General features: G+C 42.1%; 1 protein-coding gene across 1 annotated transcript in view; it reads right to left on the minus strand.

Annotated features, from left to right (window-relative positions):
• Positions 1 to 21,010, minus strand: part of AFF2 (ALF transcription elongation factor 2) — a 548,641-nt gene that overhangs the window by 16,837 nt on the left and 510,794 nt on the right. Inside the window, 7 exon segments of the mRNA XM_042242462.1 lie at positions 3,637 to 3,689; positions 6,417 to 6,510; positions 8,088 to 8,159; positions 12,242 to 12,378; positions 15,278 to 15,341; positions 15,907 to 16,178; positions 19,960 to 20,182. Of these exon segments, the coding sequence (XP_042098396.1) occupies positions 3,637 to 3,689; positions 6,417 to 6,510; positions 8,088 to 8,159; positions 12,242 to 12,378; positions 15,278 to 15,341; positions 15,907 to 16,178; positions 19,960 to 20,182 (915 nt within the window).

Below are 21,010 nucleotides of genomic sequence, written 5' to 3' on the forward strand. Positions count from 1 at the left end.
AGATTTTATGCTTTTCTTCATGTCCACGGCACATGGCCATAAGTGTGCACACACCAGCACAGGCTTCCACCACCCATAGCGTGAGCACTCTAGATTCCCACCATCCTCTCTTGCCTCCCAGCCACACTCGCCCCCTGCTGCCCCTGGTAGTCACTAGCCACGCCCCTATCTAAGAAGGTGGTGGTGTCTGGCTGCTTGGAATGCACTTCCCCCACGGATCTGCATAGCTCATTCTCTCATCATCCTTCCCTAATGTCCCTATTGAGGATCCTCCTCCAAGCAGCCCTTTCTGTTCCCCTTCCTTGTTTTAATTTCCTCTATGACATTTATCATTTAGCATATTCATTCTTTTTCTACTGTCTTTTTCTTTTGAAAGAATGTGAAATAGACAGGAATCCCTGTCTATTTCATCCAGTGCCATTCCCAGCATATAGAACGGTGCCTGGTATACATAACATGTACTTAATACCAGTGAGATAAGTGAATGGAGTGCCTTCTAGCTATCCCTCTGTTGTTATATGGTATCCACTACGTATGAGGTGCTCTGGAGAGGGAAGAAAAATAATGTAGAGCAGCACATGGATAGGGGATAAATACTTTGGTAAAGTGCCTGGAAGAGTGTTTCATACACAGTAGGCAGGCAATAAGTCTTTGATGAATTAAAGAATGAGCAATTCCTTATTGAAAAGAGCAAACAGTCTAATGGGGAGAAGAATCCATTAATTTCTGGGAAACTAGGATAAGTGCCAAAAGTGACGTGTAGACCAAGAGCTGTGGGAGTTCTAGGGGCAAGATCACTTATGTTTTCCAACTTAAAAAGGTAATAATGATAACAAAACATGGCAGTGGCAGCAACCGCTATTTGTTAAAGTTGCTGTGCACCAAGCATGGTGCTCTGGGCTTCACTGATTTTTATCTCTAAGCCTCATGACAACTCTCTGGGTGAGTTTCTGCTGTCACTGTTTCACAGATAACAAGAGGGCTCAGAAAAGATCAGTTCCTTTTTTGAGAGCCACACAGCAGATGGTCAAAGAGCTGGGATTTGAAAGGTCTGTTTTCCTGCAAAGTCCATTTTCCTTCCATTCTGCTAACTTGCCTCCAAGTCCTACCTTCCCTCTACTAGGTTTCCCTTGACGTGGGTGTCCACCTCGAGCCTCACCCTTGAGTCCATGTTGGCTTGTTCCTACCACTCTCCTCGGGCTCTTCCCATGTTTGTACAGGCACAGCCTGCCCTAAGCTTGGGGAAAAGTTTTGCTTGATAGAAATGTTCCCTCCAGTGACAACCAAACTCTTTGCAGTCCTTTTATTGGCCAATGTCCCCAACAAGGGGCAATATTTCTTTTCTTCCGACCCTTTCGATATAGCACCCAAGGCCCCCAGTTTACTGAAACAGCTCTTCTAAAGGCCTCTAATGGCCTTGTTCTTTCCTCCTTTCATAGCCTTCTTTTTTATTCTCTCTGGGTGACATCTGAGACTGCTGCCCCTCCCTTTTTTTAGCATCTCCACGATGTGGTTACCATGACACTCTATTGGGACTGAAAGCCCTGGTGCACCTCCTGTTTCTGCATGGCCTGTGAACTACAAATGTTTTGAAAAGATGAACATATGCAATCAATTTGATAAATGAGAATACTATATTTGAACCCAAGAACACAAAATTCTATTTTTGCAAAATTCCTTTCTTTTCCTTAACAGACTTGTATTCTAAAACTGCTATTATATCCTGAATTTCATCAGTAAGATTTTTGTGGAAACTTGTTTTCTCTCATATTCTTTTTACATAACAACCTCAGTTTTTTCTGGACTGGCAAAGCCCCAAATGTGTATTATCTGGCCCTCTGCAGCAAAGATTTGCTGACCCCTGCTCTATCTCGAATAGGTTTTTCTTCTCCTTCCAACTTATTCTTTGCACTGTCTTCACAGTCAGGGTCAGGGGAGGCTTCTTCTGGAAGGATCGTGAGAGGTCTGGTGCAGGGCCAATCATCCTCATCCACTGGGGGATGCAGGCTATGGTGTTGCTAGCAGACAAAGAAGCCCTCCTTGGCCACCCAGGGAGGCCCAAGCTCTCTTTTTCTTGGGTGTCCACAGAACTTTGTTCAGATCTGTCCCCTCCTGCCACTGGACCATGTGCCTCTGGAGTACAGGGAGCCTTTGGCATTCAGCGCATCCCCAGCCTCTCATAGGGAAATGCACCCAAAGTATGTGCTGACTGAATGGGCTGTAACCCCTGGGCAACCGTTTTGAGTTGCCTCATTCAAAAGCTCTCTGACCTCCCAAAGGGAGTGTGCTTTCTTCAGATAGAAGCTGCTTTAAAAAATCATTTCAGGAGGCTTTTAATGTGACTTCACAAGCTTAGAATGTGTTTGAGTTCTTTCACTGCAGAATTAAAAACTTTTTCCCAGTGATTCTTGAACGGGTGCTTACCTGAATTTGCCCTTGCTTTACTCCGTGTTCAGAGAAAACAGCTTTCTCTGGGTCTGTGGTCTCGCTTTTGTCCGTTAATATAAGAGAGAGACCTAATTCAACAATTTAAACGGTACTTCCTTTCAATACAGTAATTGAGTTGGCACATAGTTTTTAATGGATCTGTTCCCTCATTCTGAATGTTTTTTTATGATCTTAGAGTTCACAGTTTCACTCCTTTAGGAGTGTGCTTTGTAGATATTTATAAAGCGGCAAAGGAGACTATTTCACTGTTCAAGAAAGCGTTTTGATCAGAGACATAAGAATTTTGAAGTGGTGAAAAATGGGGGGAAAAGCAGCTCTTTTCAAAAGAATACATCTACTGGTGGGGAGTGGGCTTGCAGTGGTCAGAGAGGTATTGGACTCAGGAGAAACAAATGCTCAGGTAAGTTTGGGCACATAGCTAGTTCAGGGCTGAGACAGAACTAGGATTCTGAATTGCCCTCTGAAAAGGAACCTCTCTTCAGAGGAGGCTCCAATGTCATTGAGTCTGGCCTTTCATTGCAGAGAGAAGGGGCTCTCTTAACTTTCATCCTGGGAACTGAGGGCAGCCTTGGGCCTGGGTCAACTGGTTTACCGGCTCCCACCCTGCTGCTGGAGGGCTGAGCTGTTCCAAGCAGATACGGCTCTAAGGACGGCTGTGGAGTGGGTGAGTTCATTGAGCCTCAGGCCGGCAGTATAGTAGATGCTTTTATATTTTAGGGCAGAGTATTTTAGTATTAATATAAAAATCATCGTGAAGGCTCAGATAATTGGCTGACGAAGTGCCTTCACATTTTCAGCACTATTATGCCTTCGGTTTTATTAAAGCACTTACCATATATCAATGAATATTTCATTGGTCTTTCATTACTGAGTGAATCATTGAAAAATCACTGCAGTGGAGGTAACTCTACCCTGCCTCCCCGAAATGGCATGGTGCTTGCCATCTCATTAACTGATATTTTTATGGCCGTCATTTGGCTTAAAGATCAAATAGTGAAAGAAATTTGGAATCACATCATGTTAAAATTTTCTGTCCTACCATTAGCAGAAACCTGACTAGAATTTTGTGCGCACCCAAATTACTGTAATCTCAGAATTAACCTTTGTGCCTGGTTTGTCAATACCAAATATTTGGGGTCTATTCAATGACTAATTTTCATGAAAAAGCAATTTTCAGAAGATACTTACTTTCCATTGCCTACCCATGGAGATGGTATCTGAGCGACTTTTGAAGCATTTTGCTAAAAGAGAAAAACAGAGAGGGAAATGAGGACATCTATTTTGTGTTTTATTAATTCAGAAACAGATGGAAGTGTGATTTAGAGTACATTAATATTGATTGCAGCATTTTGGGATGCCTCCTGTTTCGTTAGCAGAGCTGGGATGTATGTGCACGTCAGCACACCATGATGCACACTCGATGAAAATAGCTGGTTAGGATAATTAGTGGGCTCCAATCAGGACCATGAAAGTCACTTGATGAAAGATCTTATATACTAAAAGGCCCAGTGAAATCAGACTCAGTTCTCCAAGAAGTGGTTTAATTATCCTCATCTGAAATTTATTCTGCAAAACAAGCTCTTCAGAGTACAGACAAGCTTTTCACCTTTAGCTCCAGTTGCAAACTTTTTCCCTGGGATGCAAGTTGGCTTGTCATTTCTAAAATCCCAGGAACTGGCCAGAACCAAGCAGCCTTTGTGTGTGTATGTCTGTGTATCACCTGGATTTGCTATCATCACATGCATATCCTCATGGCTGATGCTTTTCCCTGTTGAGCAGTGTAACCGGCCCAGGGCTGCCCCACAGTGGAATGCTAAACATTCTTTTCCCTCCGGTTTAAAGAATGGGCCTCCTTGAAAAGGGAACCCTCCTACACTGCTGGTGGAAATGTAAATTGGTGCAGCCACTATGGAGAACAGTATGGAGGTGCCTTAAAAAAACTAAGAATAGAATGGCCATACGATCCAGCAATCCCATTTTGGGGCATATATCAGGAAAAACATCTAATTTGAAAAGATACATCCATCCCTATATTCACAGCAGCACTATTTGCAGTAGTCAAGACATGGAAACACACCTAAATGTTCATTGACAGAGGAATGAATAAAGAAGATGTGGTGCATATATACAATGAATTATGACTCAGCCATTGGCAGCAACATGGATGGACCTAGGGATCAACATCATACTAAGTGAAGTAAGTCAGAAAGAGAAAAACAAACACCATATCACATCTCTCATATGTGGAATCTAAAATGACAGAAATGAACATATCTAAGGACTAGAAATAGACTCACAGACATAGAGAATAGACTTGTGGTTGCCAAGGGGGAGGGAGTTGGGGAAGAGAAGGAATAGGAGTTTGGAATTAGCAGAGATAAACTGTTATAAATAGGATGGATAAACAACAAGGTCCTACTGTTTAGCACAGGGAACTAACTATATTCAATATCCTCCTATAAACCAGAATGGAAAAAGAACATGAGAAAGAATGTATATATGTGTATAACTGAATCACTTTGCTGTGCAGCAGAAATCAACACAACACTGTATATCAACTACACTTCAACACAATCTATTTTAAGAAAAGAACGGGCCTCCTCTGTTTTCATGACTGTACACTTGTGGAGCATGGGAAATCCTGACACTCAGCACCATCTCACTAGTAAAAGATCAGCTCGTTAGAATGACCTCAGCAGGTGGGAGCTTCCCGTTTTGAACCTCAAAGAAGCTCAACGCTCTGCCAGAGGAGTGAGTTACTTAACATCAGTTTGGTATTTTGCAGTGCAGTGAACACGGCGCAGAACAGGCCACAGAGAATGGAGGCCAGGGCTGTGGCTCAGAGTGCCCCCAAAGGACCAGCATCAGCATCGCTCAGGGACTTGTTCAAAATGCCCATTCTTAGGCCCTGTCCCAGACCACCAGCATCAAGACGCCTTTCCAGAGCCCAGGTGGAGACTGTAGACACACGGTCAGGGGCAGCTGCTGCATTTGACTGCATTCACAAGCACTAGCTTTATGATGGCCACACCACATGAGAGCTGCTCTTTTCCTAACTGAGTGGGCATTCCCACATAATCGAGCACCCCTACCCACTGGCTTTGAACCTCTGAGGTAAGGTCAGGATTTGATTCATTTCAAACAACTGCTTTGATGCAACTGAGCCCTGTCAGCTGACGCACTTGGCAAAAAATAATATGACTAAATAAATAAAATTATCCTTTTCTTTCAAGATCTGCCCAACAGCAACCTTGAGCCCTCAACTCTAACACACGATCAGCATTGACGGGTGGAAAGAGGAAGGTCCACGGAGCCTCAGCCAATGACACCCGGCATGGTTGCCAGGCCCAGCTCCAGGCTTGCCGTTTTTATCTGGGCTTGTTCCCACGTCTTGGCATTGCATCTTGTGGTTCAAATATTTCATTTTTTTTGCAAATCAAAAACACCAGCTCCCTAGAGGATGAGTTTGTTTATTTATTGTTGGTTTATTTTGACAGCCAAAGTTATCAGTTGTCTTCAACTGCAACCACTATCTTCAACACTCCCCATGGCCAAAGGGCCCCTGGGGGTGTGGCTGTGCCCTCAGAGCCCAGGGTGGCTGTGGTGACTTCTCTCACTGCTGAGAAATTTCTAGGCTGGCATCTCATGTAACATGAGCCATGTTCTGCAGGCAGTCCACAGTGCAGGCAGAAGGGATCACCATCCTGACTGGACCCAGAAAGGTGCCCAGGCCCATTTGTTCACTCCAGAGCATCATCAGGGGATTGAACTACCTTCTCTCCCTGGAACTGGATCAAACCCAAGCTCTCTGCTGAACTCCAAAGGAGAAGTGAGACGGCCATGGACGGCCAGGATGCGGAAACTTTAGCCTTCGATTGTGACAACCGTGACATTTCATAACATTCCTGCCATGTCTCATTAGTGATTTAATCACCCAGGACCTATAAATTACACAAAATAAGGATTACCTTAAAATATTCCATCAGTGATCTGGAGTATTTCATGGCATGGTCCTTCTTCAGTTTGAACATCCTTAGGTAGAGAAGTGACAGGCATCGGTAGCTGTGATGATGGGGAAAGGAGCACATTAATGCCAACATTTCCTCAGACCTATTCATTAAAATACAACTCCCATCCGTAGCACCTCTCCTATGGTTACCGAGGAACATAAGTAAAAAAAAGAAAATTTTTTAAAAAGAAGGAATAAGCATAGTACAGGGAACTATATTCAACAGTATGTGATAAACCATGAACCATAATGGAAAAGAATATGAAAGAGAATATATATGTATAACTGAGTCACACAAGCTGGAATCAAGATTGCGGGAGAAATATAAATAACCTCAGATACACAGATGACACCACCCTTAGGGCAGAAAGTGAAGAAGAACTAAAGAGCCTCTTGATGAACGTCAAAGAGGAGAGTGAAAAAGTTGGCTTAAAACTCAACATTCAGAAAACTAAGATCATGGCACCAGTCCCATCACTTCATGGCAAATAGATGGGGAAACAGGGGAAACAGTGAGAGACTTTATTTGCTTGGGGTCCAAAATCACTGCAGATGGTTACTGCAGTCATGAAATTAAAGACACTTGCTCCTTGGAAGAAAAGCTAAGACAAACCTAGATAGCATATTAAAAAGCGGAGACATTACTTTGTTGACAAAGGTCCGTTTAGTCAAACTATGTTTTTTTCCAGTAGTTATATTGGATGTGAGTTGGACTATAAAAAAGTTGAGTGCTGGAGAATTGATGCTTTTGAACTGTGGTGTTGGAGAAGATTCTTGAGAGTCCCTTGGACTGCAAGGAGATCAAACCTGTCAGTCCTAAAGGAAATCAGTCCTGAATATTCATTGCAAGGACTGATGATGAAGTTGAAACTCCAAAACTTTGGCCACCTGATCCAAAGAACTGACCCTGATGCTTGGAAAGATTGAAGGCAGGATGAGAAGGGGACAACAGAGGATGAGATGGTTGGATGGCATCACTGACTCGATGGACATGAGTTTGAACAAGCTCTGGGAGTTGGTGTTGGACAAGGAAACCTGGCATGCTGCAGTCCATGGGGTCACAATGTCAGATACAACTGAACTACTGAACTGAACTGTCACTTTGCTGTACGCTAGAAATTAACACACCAGTGTATATCAATGATATTTCAGTAACATTTAAAAAAAAAAGAAAGAGTTCACCAAAGATGGAAAAAGGAGGCAGAAGGTCAATGTCAGGGAGACATGTTAAGATACATTGCTGACTTCTTGATGGAGGAAGAGGCCCTAAGCCCAGGAATGCAGACCTCCTCTGGAAAAGGCGGAAGTGGATTCTCCCTAGAGCCACTGGGAGGAAAACAGCCCTGATTTTAGCCTAGCGAAACACACTTCAGACTTCTGACCTTCAGAACTGCAAGAAAATAAATTTATGTGGCTTTATTTTTTTAAAGAAAGGATAAGCATTAAAATTCCATCTTGATAAGAGTGTAAATGTGGAGAGTAGATGTTTAGTCAGCAACTGAAGAAATCCATTAGTTAATTTTTCAGAGTTTAGCAGAAAACAGGAATAATGACTTAAGTAGCTTAAGTTGAGTTTTCAAATCTTTTTGCGACATTTCAGCTATTTCCTGGTCACCTCCATGAGACTTACCATAGTACGGCCAGCTTTTTGTCCCCATCTGAAGCTAGGGGGCTTGCAAAATTCTTCAGCCTCATGGCATACCTTTGAAGAGAAAGGACAAGCTCAAATGGAATCTGTCTGACCCTTCATAAAGCCCCAACACCATTGGTGTTGTCATCACTCGAATGAGCTGGGCCCACATTGGCTCTGGCAGAAGGACTGAGAAAGCCATGTGGGCAAAAGAGTGCTTTCCTGAAAACATTCACAAAACGATGACCACGTGTGTCACAATAGCACTGGTGTGACCAATGGAAGCTCGCTCTGGAGAAGCCAGTTATATTCAGAGCCCATGCTCTAGAACAGTGCTGTGGAATTACTGTGGGTTTCACCTGTGTATAAGTGCTGAAAAAATAATGTTTCTAAGAATACTCCAGCTAAACAATATTATTAGCTTTCCACAAGAGGTGGACACAAATGTCAGTCTCAGTTGAGTTTTTGACACCTGAGGTAAACAATCATCACACAATGATGTCTGACACGAGCATGGCGGTGGGGGGGCCTCCAACACAGTTATAAAGGGCTTTTCTAATGGCTCAGGTGTGGAACATATTCCTGTAGGAAGTGGTTTTGTTTTTTTAAGGGTGGTCAATTTCACAGCAGGTGAAGGTCTGAGCACCCCTAATTTATGGTGCTTGCATAGTTTGTCTTTCCATTCTCTTTAATAGTTACCATTCCACACCAGGGCAATCAGAGGTTGAGTAGTTCCCATTTTTGTTCTTTGAGCTGAGCACATTCCATTCTGGGCATTTAGACTCTTGAAAATCAATTCACTGCATAAAATCATTGTCTGAGCTATAATGCAATTTCACAGGAACTCGTGGTGGAATAAGTAGCAAGTTCACTGTTGCAGAAGGAAGCTGAAGATGTTCAGGCAGCCTGGACTAGCTCTTCATCATGACAAGGCATTGGTAAGCCCACACTTTCAGTAGCCTCCCCAGAACACCATGCCCCCTATCCCCCTGCTCTCCCTATTACTGCCACAGTTCTGTCCAATGAACATTTTCTGACAAAAGGACTCATGCACTTGCTGTGAGTCCCTCCTGTTGTTGCCACATTAAGCAAAAAAGGTTTTTATGATGTCATAAATCTGTGTTTGACAGCTGGATCACTTAAATGTCAGTCATTGTGATGCCCCACTTGTTTTCACAAGTATATTTCTACTGCAGATTTCCAAGACTGAGAGAAACCAAAATTACTTCACTGAAAAACATAGGGTGCTCTACCATTAACGAGAGTATAATAAAAATCTCTTCAGCATAAAATTTGCTACTAAAAACTATGTTCTTATTATAGTCACCCTCTAATTGCAGCCATTGTTGAAATGCCTTGAAAGTGGAGTTCCAATTGTTTACATGGGCAAGAAGACTTAGTTGCCTTAGTTCATTTTATTCCCAACTGAAATTTCTCTCCAAAGAAAATGATACACACACATACACTAGGCAGAAAATATATAATTCTATATATAGAGAGGGCACATAAAGGATTGCACATAGAACTGGTGAAATTTTGGGATAAAAGACCTGATGACATCTGAGCAAGGTGGATGGAATGTACCAATGTCTGTGTCCATGATCTTGGACTAGAGCTATGCTGGACAGCACCATGAAGGGAGGTGGGGGGAGAGGGACACATGAACTTTCTGTGCCATTTCTTACAACTGCATGTGAGTCTACAATGATTTGAAAAGAGAGTTTCAAAAGACTGCCTTTAAAGTGAATATCTCTAAATTAGCCATAGAGTTTTACTAGGTTCCACTGAAAATATACCCGATGGGGGAAGTAAACTATCATATCATGGAAAAAAAAAACTGCTTGGAGAAAAAGAAAAGAAATTGTAAATAATAAAGGGAAAAGAAGTGTTTTCTAAAGGAAATAAGTATTACTCAGTGATTCACATTGTATTTTTTACCAAAAATGAAATGTGAGGTTTTGCTTTTCTATTCTGAGTGCATGTGTAAGAAAAATATGTGTGTGTGCATATATATATATATATATATATAATAATAACTGTAATTGGGGGTGAAGTTACAGTTATGATCTTGTTTTCCTTCCAAGTTGGTCCACATGCAGAAACATGCTTTTCATGGTCAGAAATGCAGTGAGTCTATAATCCATATTATAAACATTTTCGTGCAGCTACATGGTCTCCATCTCCCCCCATCTCCCTTCATGGTACTGCTGCATTTCAATGGCTGCAAAATATTCTGTTGAGAGTACTGTGAGGTAATTAATTACCCTTCTGTTATCAATGTTTTGCTTTCCTTCAAATTGGGTGCTATAACATAGGCCAAACTGAACACTCTATGGATAACTCATTCTCCTCTTACAATTCTTTTCTTCAGTACAGTAAGTTCAGATTTCTAGAATTAGTGGCTTCAAAGATATGAATGCTCACTTGTATAGGTTTTCCTACATGATGCCAAATTGCCCTCAATTTACAAGGATCAATTTCCATTCCCACCATCAGCATGGAAGAGGTCCAGTTCACCATAATTTTGTGTGTGTGCTAACATTATGGTTTAGTGGTTAAGCCGTGCCCGACTCTTGTGACCCCATGGGCTGTAGCCTGCCAGGCTCCTCTGTCCCTGGGATTCTCCAGGCAAGAATACTGGAGTGGGTTGCCATCCCCTTCTCCATGGGATCTTCCCAACCCAGGAATCGAACCCAGGACTCCTACATTGCATGCAGATTCTTTTACCAACTGAGCTACAAGGGAAGCCTGTGCTAACATTTTTACATTTCCTTCTTAATTTAAAAGTGCCTTAAAATGTGTTTGTGTTAAAATAGAAGGTGAAGCTTTTCTTCTTGTTTATTCATTAAAGTTTCCCTTCCAATTTGATTCCTCATTTTTTGCCAGGATTTTCATCTTGTACATCTTTGAAAACTGCAGGCAGCCTTGGATAGACACTGAGAAATCAATTTCCCCTTAAAAGCTACAAATGGCAGTGGCAGCTTTCACATAAAGTATGTCTGAGAGATACTTTATATGCTTGTCAGAGCAGTGAAAACCAAAGATGGCTGCCTGGCCTGGCAGAGCAAGGCTGGAACTTTCCTCATCCTTTCCCTACTTCGGTGGCTTTAACTAAATCTTACGAGTCTATGTAATCATAGTGGTTTTTTTTTTTTCTTCTTCTTCTTCTTTATAATGGTTCCCATTCTTTTGATCTTTTCAAGTGCTTTCCTCAAAAAAATATGCATGCTTCAGTCTGATGCCTGTCTGAAGGTTTAGGTACAAGTGTCTTCAGATTTGTAATGGTTTATTGCAGATGCAAGAACACAATAAAAAGCAAGCCTGGCATTATCAGCTAATCGAGTCAGAGGTGCCTGGGATATAAGGGCCTATCAGGTGAAGAACTGCTCAGTCAAAAACCATGATGCCGTCCATCCAGCAAATGAGGGTGAGTGCTTATCCACTATTCAGAGGTGGATGAAATTCTTTTCACAAATACCTGAAGATTACAGGAAGGCACTCAAATGCATGTCATTTCTTCTCCTTTCCCTTCTTACAGGAATTTTTTGATTACCCACAAACTCCACTGCACCAAGACCAACAGTCCAGAAAATTTCATTCAAAATGCAAATGAAACCAATAATCTGTGCTGTTAATACACCATTCCCTAGCGTCAGCCTCTTCTAGGCTCCCCTGCTACCAGCTTGACTGTCCCTCAAATTCTAGATGCCTGGAAAGTTTATTTCACCCCTGATGTTGTCCCTCTCTTTTTCATAACAGAGGCAGAAACTCTTAGAAAACATGATTTATAGCAGAAATCCCAACAAGATTGCTTTCTGTGAATTATGAAACTGCTTTGAAAAGACAAGGGCCTGCTCGACACCATGAAATGATGATCCTTTATTTCCACCCACTACCTTTCCATTTTATGAATATCACAAGTTATAACACTCACATTAGAACCTCTGAAGGGGATAACTGATAAAAAGCGGTGTCCATCAGTTACAAGTTTCCCATGACGTGAATCAAATGGCAAGAACTAATTATGATGACTTCTGAGAAGAAGGTGCCTTGAATGAATCATTACTAGGTGGAAAAGATATTTTTCAAAAACATAGTAGCTTCTAATTATGAGTGGAGAGAGCTTAAGAAGAAGGCAGCAGAAAAGCATGAACCTGAGGAGTTCCACAGTTTCGGAGTACATGGTGTATGGAGACTTGGCTTCCAGAGGGTCTCTCTCCATCGCGTTGCCACATTCAGTGAAGGAAAGGGCTGCATCCGCGTAATTCACGGCTTTGCCAAATTTCTCAAACTGGAACAGGAAGAAGACTCATCAACATGACAGTTCCTCTTCTCTCCTTCATCGAAAGCAGTGGTGCTCAACCCTGGGAAACTTCACACCCCTCCCCCAGGGAACATTTGGCAATGTCTGGAGACCTCTTTGATTGTCCCCACTAGCGATGGGAGGCATCTAGTGGACAGAGGCTGGAGATGCTGCTAAACATCTGCAATGCCCAGGACAGCTCCCACTGTGGAGAAGTGCCTGGCCCAATAGTGCCAAGGATGAGATATGGTGGGGGCAATTAGGAATTTGTCCTAACAAGGATGTAACTTATTTCAGGTTCTGTTGTCATGACATGGAGGCTGGATGAGAGGAGAAAACTATAGCAAGGTATCATGTCTTTGTGGTATTCCTATTTTTGTTATCTTTTTGGTGGAGCAGAATTCAAATCACTGCCTCGACTAGTTTCTATTGACCACATTTACTAGACTGGTCATCGTAATGTCCTTAGAACAGGGATCCCCAACCTCCAGGATCTAATGCCTGATGATCTGAGGTGGAGCTGATTTAACAGTGATAGACATAAAGTGCACAATCAATGAAATGTGCTTGAATCATCCTGAAACCATCTCCTCCCCCCGCCGCCCCATTCCAGTCCGTGCGAAAAATTGTCTTCCAGGAAACTGGTCCCTGGTGCCAAAAAGGTTGTGGATCACTGGTCTAGACAAAGTTTGCTGTGAAACTCCACTTTTTACAAGCTTCCTGGACAACTAACGCATCTAGTCTTTGCTTGGAACTCTAGCATAGCATGTCAACCCCATCCCCAGGAGAAGAGTAACAAATGGATGCTATTGTCATGAAAAATGGGAAGCTGCAGTGTGACTCGTGACAATAATCACATCACTTTCACTGTAAATGATGGTCTGAAATACTGAGTCAGAAAGCTCCCAAATATAGCACTACTAAATATTTTAGTTTAGTAAAATTTTATTGCAAAAGGTTTTAGCCCTGATAATGGTCACGATTAAACTGACTTAGACATACTGATTTCTTTTTTATGTGTAATGAATATTATATATGACAGTTTTATAGTGAGTATTTTATAACAGTATTTAACATTTTCAATTTTTGATAGCTGGATGGAAGAATTTCACTAATATGGAATTTTATGTGAAAGAACCAATAGAATGCAGATTGACCTATTTTAATTTTCTTATATACTTTTTATCAAAATATTGTCTATGCAACTGTGAAGGTTTCAATTCTCAAAACAGCAGAGTAGCTGTCTCTAGCAAAGGATTAAGTACAACTATAAAATGATGAGTTACAAGTCTCGCAGAATCTCTTGCTGTAAATGACTCTTTTTACAATAAGTGTTCTTCCCCTTTTATGTACTGCAGGAATTTGGTGCTTTCCTTTCTGTAAGCTGTTGTGGAAAAACATCAGTTTCAGCCCAATTGAAACTGATTTTATGAAAACCTTTGTGTATATATGTAAGTTATCTCCTTCTTCTCTTGCCTTCCTCAGGAGGCAAGATAACTTCCTCAGGTCATCCAACTCTGATTGGTTCTCTCCTGTGGAAATTAAGGAAATCTACAGGAAATCTGGAAATCAGGAAATCTACATCCTGATTTTTGAAACTGACTTTTCATTCACAAACCCATAGCTGGAAGGATCCTTAAAAACCACCTGGTCCAAATCTCTCTTTTTCCAAACGGAAAAACTGAAGTCCAGAGAGACAACTATATGGGCCATAGTGCCAATGATTGCCTGAGTCACACCCTCTTCTGGGCCTTGGTTTCCTTATTTATAGCTGAGGGGCTTGAACTCCAAAGAAGTGTCTAACTCTGGTATAGACGTAAGCCTGGCAAAGACATCTTCTTCTAAATGAGTATTGCTCAACCTTCCCCCACCCTATTATCATTCCCTCTTCCCTCCCCTACCACTCAGTGAGTTTTCTTAGACATTTTTTTTCACACATCCCTTTGAAATTTTAATACTAAAGATACACCAATTATCTCCTTATGTACTGTGGCCCTTGAGAGGGCAGTGGATGGTGGCCATTCACAAGTGATGGTGCAGGGACCACTGTGGTCCTTCATTATAGCCCTCTCAGAAGCAAGCAGCACGGGCCAGCCAAGTCCTGGCTGGACACAAGGCAATGATGGAGGATATGATTTTTTTTTAACCCAATGGAGTTGAACTGACATCTCAAATTATGCTAGCTTTAGTCAAAGGTGGGGATTCTGAATTCAGGGTCTTCTCTAGAGCAGTGGTTCTCAATATTGACTGCACTTGGGAATCACCTGGGAGTTTTGACACCCACATCTGGTCCCAGTCTCAGAAATTGTGATTCCATTTCTCTGGGGTGTGGCCTGAGCATGAGGGCTATTTTAAAGCTCCCCAAGTGACTGTAACACACACGATTGAGACCCTCTGTTAGGTAGCTCAGTCAATCAAATAGCTCTCTGTGCCTGGTTTCTCCTGGTCTAGGTACCCACCACCCTTGGAGGCAGCAGGGCCAAGTGTCCTGGGAAATCCAGAAACCAGAACATACTTTCTCTGTGCAGGGCCCTAGGTTATCTAATGCAGCAAGCAGTCAAGTGTTTTCTACAGACCTGAGTTTCCCAAAGCCAGTGTTTGAGGCACTTAACCAGCTCTCAGCAACTCTCTCCCTGTCTACACCAGTTTGGAGTTCATCAGAAACCATGGGAGCACCCACCTTCTCCAGGGCAGTTTCAAAAGTCATTTCAAATTCAATTGAAAGGGAGCATAAGCCTCGGCACCTCTGAAGTTGGAACAAGGGGAAGAAGAGTGGGAAAACCAAGAATGGCAGGGCAATAGGGCACGAAGAACTTGGGGACTTTAATTCCTTGCGGTGCTAAGGGATTAACCAGCTCTATGTTGGAGCAGCAATAAGGAAACCTACCAGTGCATCAGCTTTGTGCTTCAGCTTCTTAGCCTCTTGCATGTAATAATCAGCATTGTGAACCCTAAACAAATGAAATGAGCTCATTCAGAAAGCAATGTTTCATCTTTTCATTAAAAGACTGAATTGTCATACTTTGGGGGGCTATAAATCCATTCTTATACAATGCCTTGAACGGGGCTGATGGATGCTTGTCATGCATATAATAACCAAGCTTGAAATAATCCAGTGAGTGAGATTGGTTCCTAATGGCCCATTGGGATAAATACCTATATCTTCCAACCCCAACCACTCAAGTTGCCCAAACAGATCCAACAGAATCTAGCTGTAATTCTCTTTGTTGGCACACAGTTCTACCTGAGGACACGGGTAAGCAAGGAGGACCAAGCAACCTAGGATTCAGCACCTGCCTTTGGAAACAGTAACAGAGCTCCATGTTTAAAATCAGCCAATGACATTTCTAGGTGGGGATAAGGATGTATGAATATACTTTTAAGGCTATAGGAGCTGCATAGCTGCGGCTAAGGTCTTATTTCAGGTGACACATGCATGGTGCTCGAAAAGCCATACTACCCCCACCCCCATTTGCTGCTCCCTAACTGGCTCCAGAGAATCTGGGGACAACATACGAGTCATCAAAAGTGAGCTTGGGTCTCCGGACATTGGTGGTGCTGGTGGACAGAAGGGGCAGGGCCGCCCACGATGTCATCTCCAGGTGACTGCTGTCCATGAGGCCAGTAGTGATGGCGGAGGTGATGGTGGAAATGGTTGTGGTAGTGGTCGTGGTAGTGGCCGTGGCAGTGGCTGTGGCAGTGCTGGTGACAATGGCAGTAGCAGTGGCAGAGGCGATAGAAGTGTTGCTGACAGTGCCAGGGGCTGCCTTTTTTGGAGTGTCTCCCTCCTGGGAAAAAGGAGGACAAAGAGTTTCCATTAGGTTCAGATTTTTAGAGCATCTTTTCATAAATGCTTTGCATGTCAATCACCCTAGGAAACAAGGCGAGAGAAAAGAAAACAATGCACATGGCTTGAAGGTACACAGGTGATCCTGGTATATGTCATGCACTCTCGCACTCACCAGCTTTTGTTCTATGATGACACCAAACACCAAGCCTCTTGTTACTCTGCAAAACGCCAGATCTAGTGCAGGAAACCAGTCATCCCGGGGCCATGAACAAATAAACCATGGTTCTTCCCACCATGCTTTCCATCTGAGCTGCTCTGCTTTAATCATATTTAGATATTGAAGTTCTGTAAATTATTTCAAAACATGATCATGCTCCTGAAACTCTTTTTGAAAACCACTGCTCAATTTCATCTCATATTTCTCCCTCTCCATTACCCTCACACAATCCATTACAAAGTCCTATTCACTCCCTCTCTCCAGTGTCTCTTAAATCTGTCCCTTCCTCCTCTGACACCTCAAAGGGCAGGCTCTCATGGCTTCAGATCTGGCTTCAACCTTCCCAGCTCCCTTCCACGAACCTGTCACCACACTGAACTCATTGTGATTTCTCCACTATCCTGCTTTGGTTCCCTTGAAGCCTTAGGGTAGAAAAAGCCTCCTCCTCGTTACTTTCTTTCACCTTGCTATAGTGTATTGTATTTTTCATTTTAAAAATAGTGGTAAAATACACATAATATCCAATCTACCATCTCAACCATTTTAAAATATCCAGTTCAGTAGTGTTAAGCACATTTACATTGTCCTCCAACCAATCTCCAGGACTCTGAAGTTGCAAAGCTGTAACTTTGTGCCCATTAGACCATAACTCTCCATCCCCATCTCCCCAGCCCCTGGCAATCACCCTTCTAATTTCTGTCTTTGAAAATCTGACTCCTTGAGTTACCATGTGCAAATGGAATCATACACTGTTTGTCTGTGACTGGCTGATTTCATCTAGCATGACATCCTCAAAGTTCAAGGTTGCAGCACATGGCAGAATTTCCTTCCTTTTTAAGACTGGGTAAGATTCCACTGTGAATTTAAACTGCACACTGTTTAACCACTTCCCTTCATTTCTAAACCCTCCTTATCTTTCTTAATACTCTCAGCTCAACCCAGATCAACAAATGCCTTCTCAGGAAAACTGCCTATGTCTATGGCTGGAAGTGCTTTAAACCTTTCTTGTCCCTTTAGAGATGGGTCCTTTTGAAGAAGGAAATGTCAACCCACTCCAGTATTCTTGCCTGGGAAATCCCATGGACACAGGCTCCTGGTGGGCTACAGTTCCTGAGGTCACAAAGAGTCGGACACCACAGTACAGACATGGAGATGGGAGGGGTGTGTCTCAAGCCTCCCCTAAGACGCCAATCAGCAGCTATTTTGTATCTAAGTTCATCGAGCATGTTTCATTGTTCACCTTAGAGTGAGAGCCCTTTCAGCGCTGGAGCCATCTCTGATTTGTGACACACACTCCCCAACACACCCTGTCCCATCACCCCACTGCAGTGCGCTCAGTGATTTGCTGACTGCAGGCCTACCTGCCTTAATTAAAAGGGTCACTTTTCAGCTAAAAGTCAAATGTGAACATTTCTTATATCCATGAAAGTCTCATCTTTTCCACTTTATCCCAAATCTCCAAATTATCAAAAATTCTCACCATGATGAGCTCATTATGATAACTGTGCTGAGAGACTGCACATTTAAAAGTGGTTATGATGGATGTGGAGAAAATTGTTTCAAGTCCATCACAGATTTTATTCAATCCAAACACATAAAAACTCAGAGCTTTCTGAACTCCTAAGCCAGCTCGACGCTTCTATTGCCAATGTGTGAAGGCCTAGACCAAACAGCAGGCCAGTCCCAGAGACAGAGCCACGTGTGTCTATGACCAAGATAGGTGACAAGAACCTTGAAACACCACGTCTACCACACATATGGCACTGATATCAGTCCTGGCATATCTGACTAGAAATGACTGCGTTCAGCCAAAGTCATCTAAGTCATATAAATACGTCCTCTGTTGACCCTCACCCATCCACTGAGTCAATAAACAGGACTTCATGGTTACATGAAACAGAGAAGACTCTAAGAGTGCAAAATGGAAAACACTTTTGGAACTGGAAGAAACTGTACAGATCACCTAGTCAAATCTAGTCATTTCATGGACTCAGAGAGGTGTCATAATTTGCTCAAGGTCACCGAACAGATCTGTTACAGTGTTAGCACTATGTTTCAAGTAAGTCTCTTAATTTCCACAGTCTCTCAGATTGCAGGCCATGGCCAAAGAAGACGTAAGGAGTATTAAGTCATATCATGGAGAATTCTAGTGATTTCCTTAAGAAAATGATCCATTTCTAGGTTTTCTAGGTGCAAGTGCAATCATATTTATCAGATTTTCCCAGTAGTTTTGAGAGCTTTCAGAAATGCCTTTGCAGATCCTTTTATTACCATTGTCATAAGAACATCCGTATTAAGCACCTAATTATTTGTGACCATGTACGAGGTGCTATATGAAGAGAATTGCCTAGATAGGTAGGGCATGTGTCCTCCAAAAGCTTGCAGTAGAAAAAGCCTCAGTTGAAGTCTATCACATTAATTATATTCAGTATGAAAAATAGAACTGATTTTGTAATTATTGCTTAGAATAGATGGCTTCATTCCTAACACTGTAACTCAGCATCTTTAAATGTGAATGCAAATATAATCTGGGCACACATACAAATTTCATTTGGAAAATGACAACTTTATAATAGAGCCATTTCCTTATATCACCAATAATATTTACCTAGGTATGTATGTCATCTAGTTATCTCAGATGATGGAGGACCATAAATTGTGGTCCTTAAAGCTCAGAGGCCTCATGGCTTTTCATGAAGTGTTAAATGGGTACTTTTGGTTCAGGGGCTGCTGGATTGGTGCTAGACATTTGAAAACTCATTGATTTTCACTCGTTTGCTTTTTATATTACATAAAGGATCTTGAACTGCAAGGAGATCTAACAAGTCCATCCTAAAGGAAATCAGTCCTGAATGTTCATTGGAAGGACTGATGTTGAAGCTGAAACTACAATACTTTGGCCACCTGATGTGAAGAGCTGACTCATTTGAAAAGACCCTGATGCTGGGAAAGATTGAAGGCGAGAGGAGAAGGGGATGACAGAGGATGAGATGATTGGATGGCATCACCGACTCAATGGATGTGAGTCTGAGTAAACTCCGGGAGTTGGTGATGGACAGGGAGGCCTGGTGTGCTGCAGTCCATGGGGTCGCAAAGAGTTGGATATGCCTGAGCGACTGAACTGAAGGATCAAGTGCATATGTCTTTGCATATACATGCATTTACACGAAAAGGCAGATAGATTTGCCACTAACATTCACTAGTGACACTATCACTCATGGTTTCCATGGTTCATGTACATATACCTGAGGCAGATAAAAAGACATTGTGTATGGATGTGAAAAGTGATACAAATTCTCAATCATTTATGCTAATCAGGCAGCAGTGCAGAAAATCCAAAGGACAGGATAATCCTTTAGTCAGGCTTCAGTTAAGTTCAGTTCAGTTGCTCAAGAATCAGAGAGTTTCTGTATTTGTATACACACACACTTATATTAATATTTTCTCTCTGCCCCTTCCTTCCACCCCCTCTGCAACATTTCCATGAGGTCAAGTTGACTCAGATAAGCTAGGTCAACTTGTTTCTACCTGACAATGAGAAGATTCCTTCTATGATGCTTACGTTTACAGATATCCCTTTGAAAGTAGCGCAGAATTTGCCTTCATTCCTCTTAGGTTTGGTCGAGGTAATCTGTCCAATCATAGGGATGGTTTTGTCTCGACTGAAGGGACCATTATTGCCGCTGATGTTCCTGCGACGTGGAGGGTCCTCTGGCAGTGGGGAAAGTGGAGGAGGAAACAGCTTTTCTTCTTTTCTTCTATTTGCTCTCCTGGATGAATTATTTCTGTGTAAACAAAAAGTACAGGGTGTCAGAAAACTCTGTCTCTCTTTATTCTGATCTTTTGCATGATGCTGCTACGTTTAGCTAAAGTAATATGTTGGTTGATGGTCATTTACCTGGGATGAAGAGTATATAGAAAATGCGTAGACACACAGATGTCTATAGAGAGGTGGCCCTCCCTAGAGATTGAGCCATAGATAAATGCAAAAATCTAAGAATAAGCACAGGTCTTTGAAACAGAACTCCATGATAAATGGAAATGTCTAATGGTGTGTTGCCCCAGTGTGATATTTGCAACCTTTCAAGATTACTGTTAATTAGATTTTTATGGAAAATCCAATGCAGACTTTAATCCCATTATTTTTTAGGATGGTTCCTACTTATTCTGCCCTAGGATTTAACTGCACAGTCACACAATAAATGGTACAATAAACAATTAGTGGAAGGATATTTTCTTAAGAAATACAGTACTTAGACATTACCCAGAAATAAATAATGCACTAAATACTTCTGGGACATACTGGAAATTGTATATTCCAACTGTTTTACTGGAGGCATAATGAGCCCCTGACCTTGTTGTTATACTGAAGTACTGATGTACTCCGCTTTACAAAACTCCATTTGAAAAATATTTTGTCATTTTGCCACAAAACATATGTGGTCCTAGAAGTGCTCCCATGCTTTCAAACTGATTTATCTGCCCATTAAATGGGCATCATCAAGTAAACTGAGACTTCAAATAAAACAGAACAACTAAAACCTTATGCTATCTCCTTAACATGGTAATTGGGCCATGGATTTTTATTTTAGTTACTGTCTTCAACTAATCAA

Source organism: Ovis aries, chromosome X (genome assembly GCF_016772045.2).
Source record: "Ovis aries strain OAR_USU_Benz2616 breed Rambouillet chromosome X, ARS-UI_Ramb_v3.0, whole genome shotgun sequence".
In the NCBI taxonomy this organism is placed as follows: domain Eukaryota; kingdom Metazoa; phylum Chordata; class Mammalia; order Artiodactyla; family Bovidae; genus Ovis; species Ovis aries.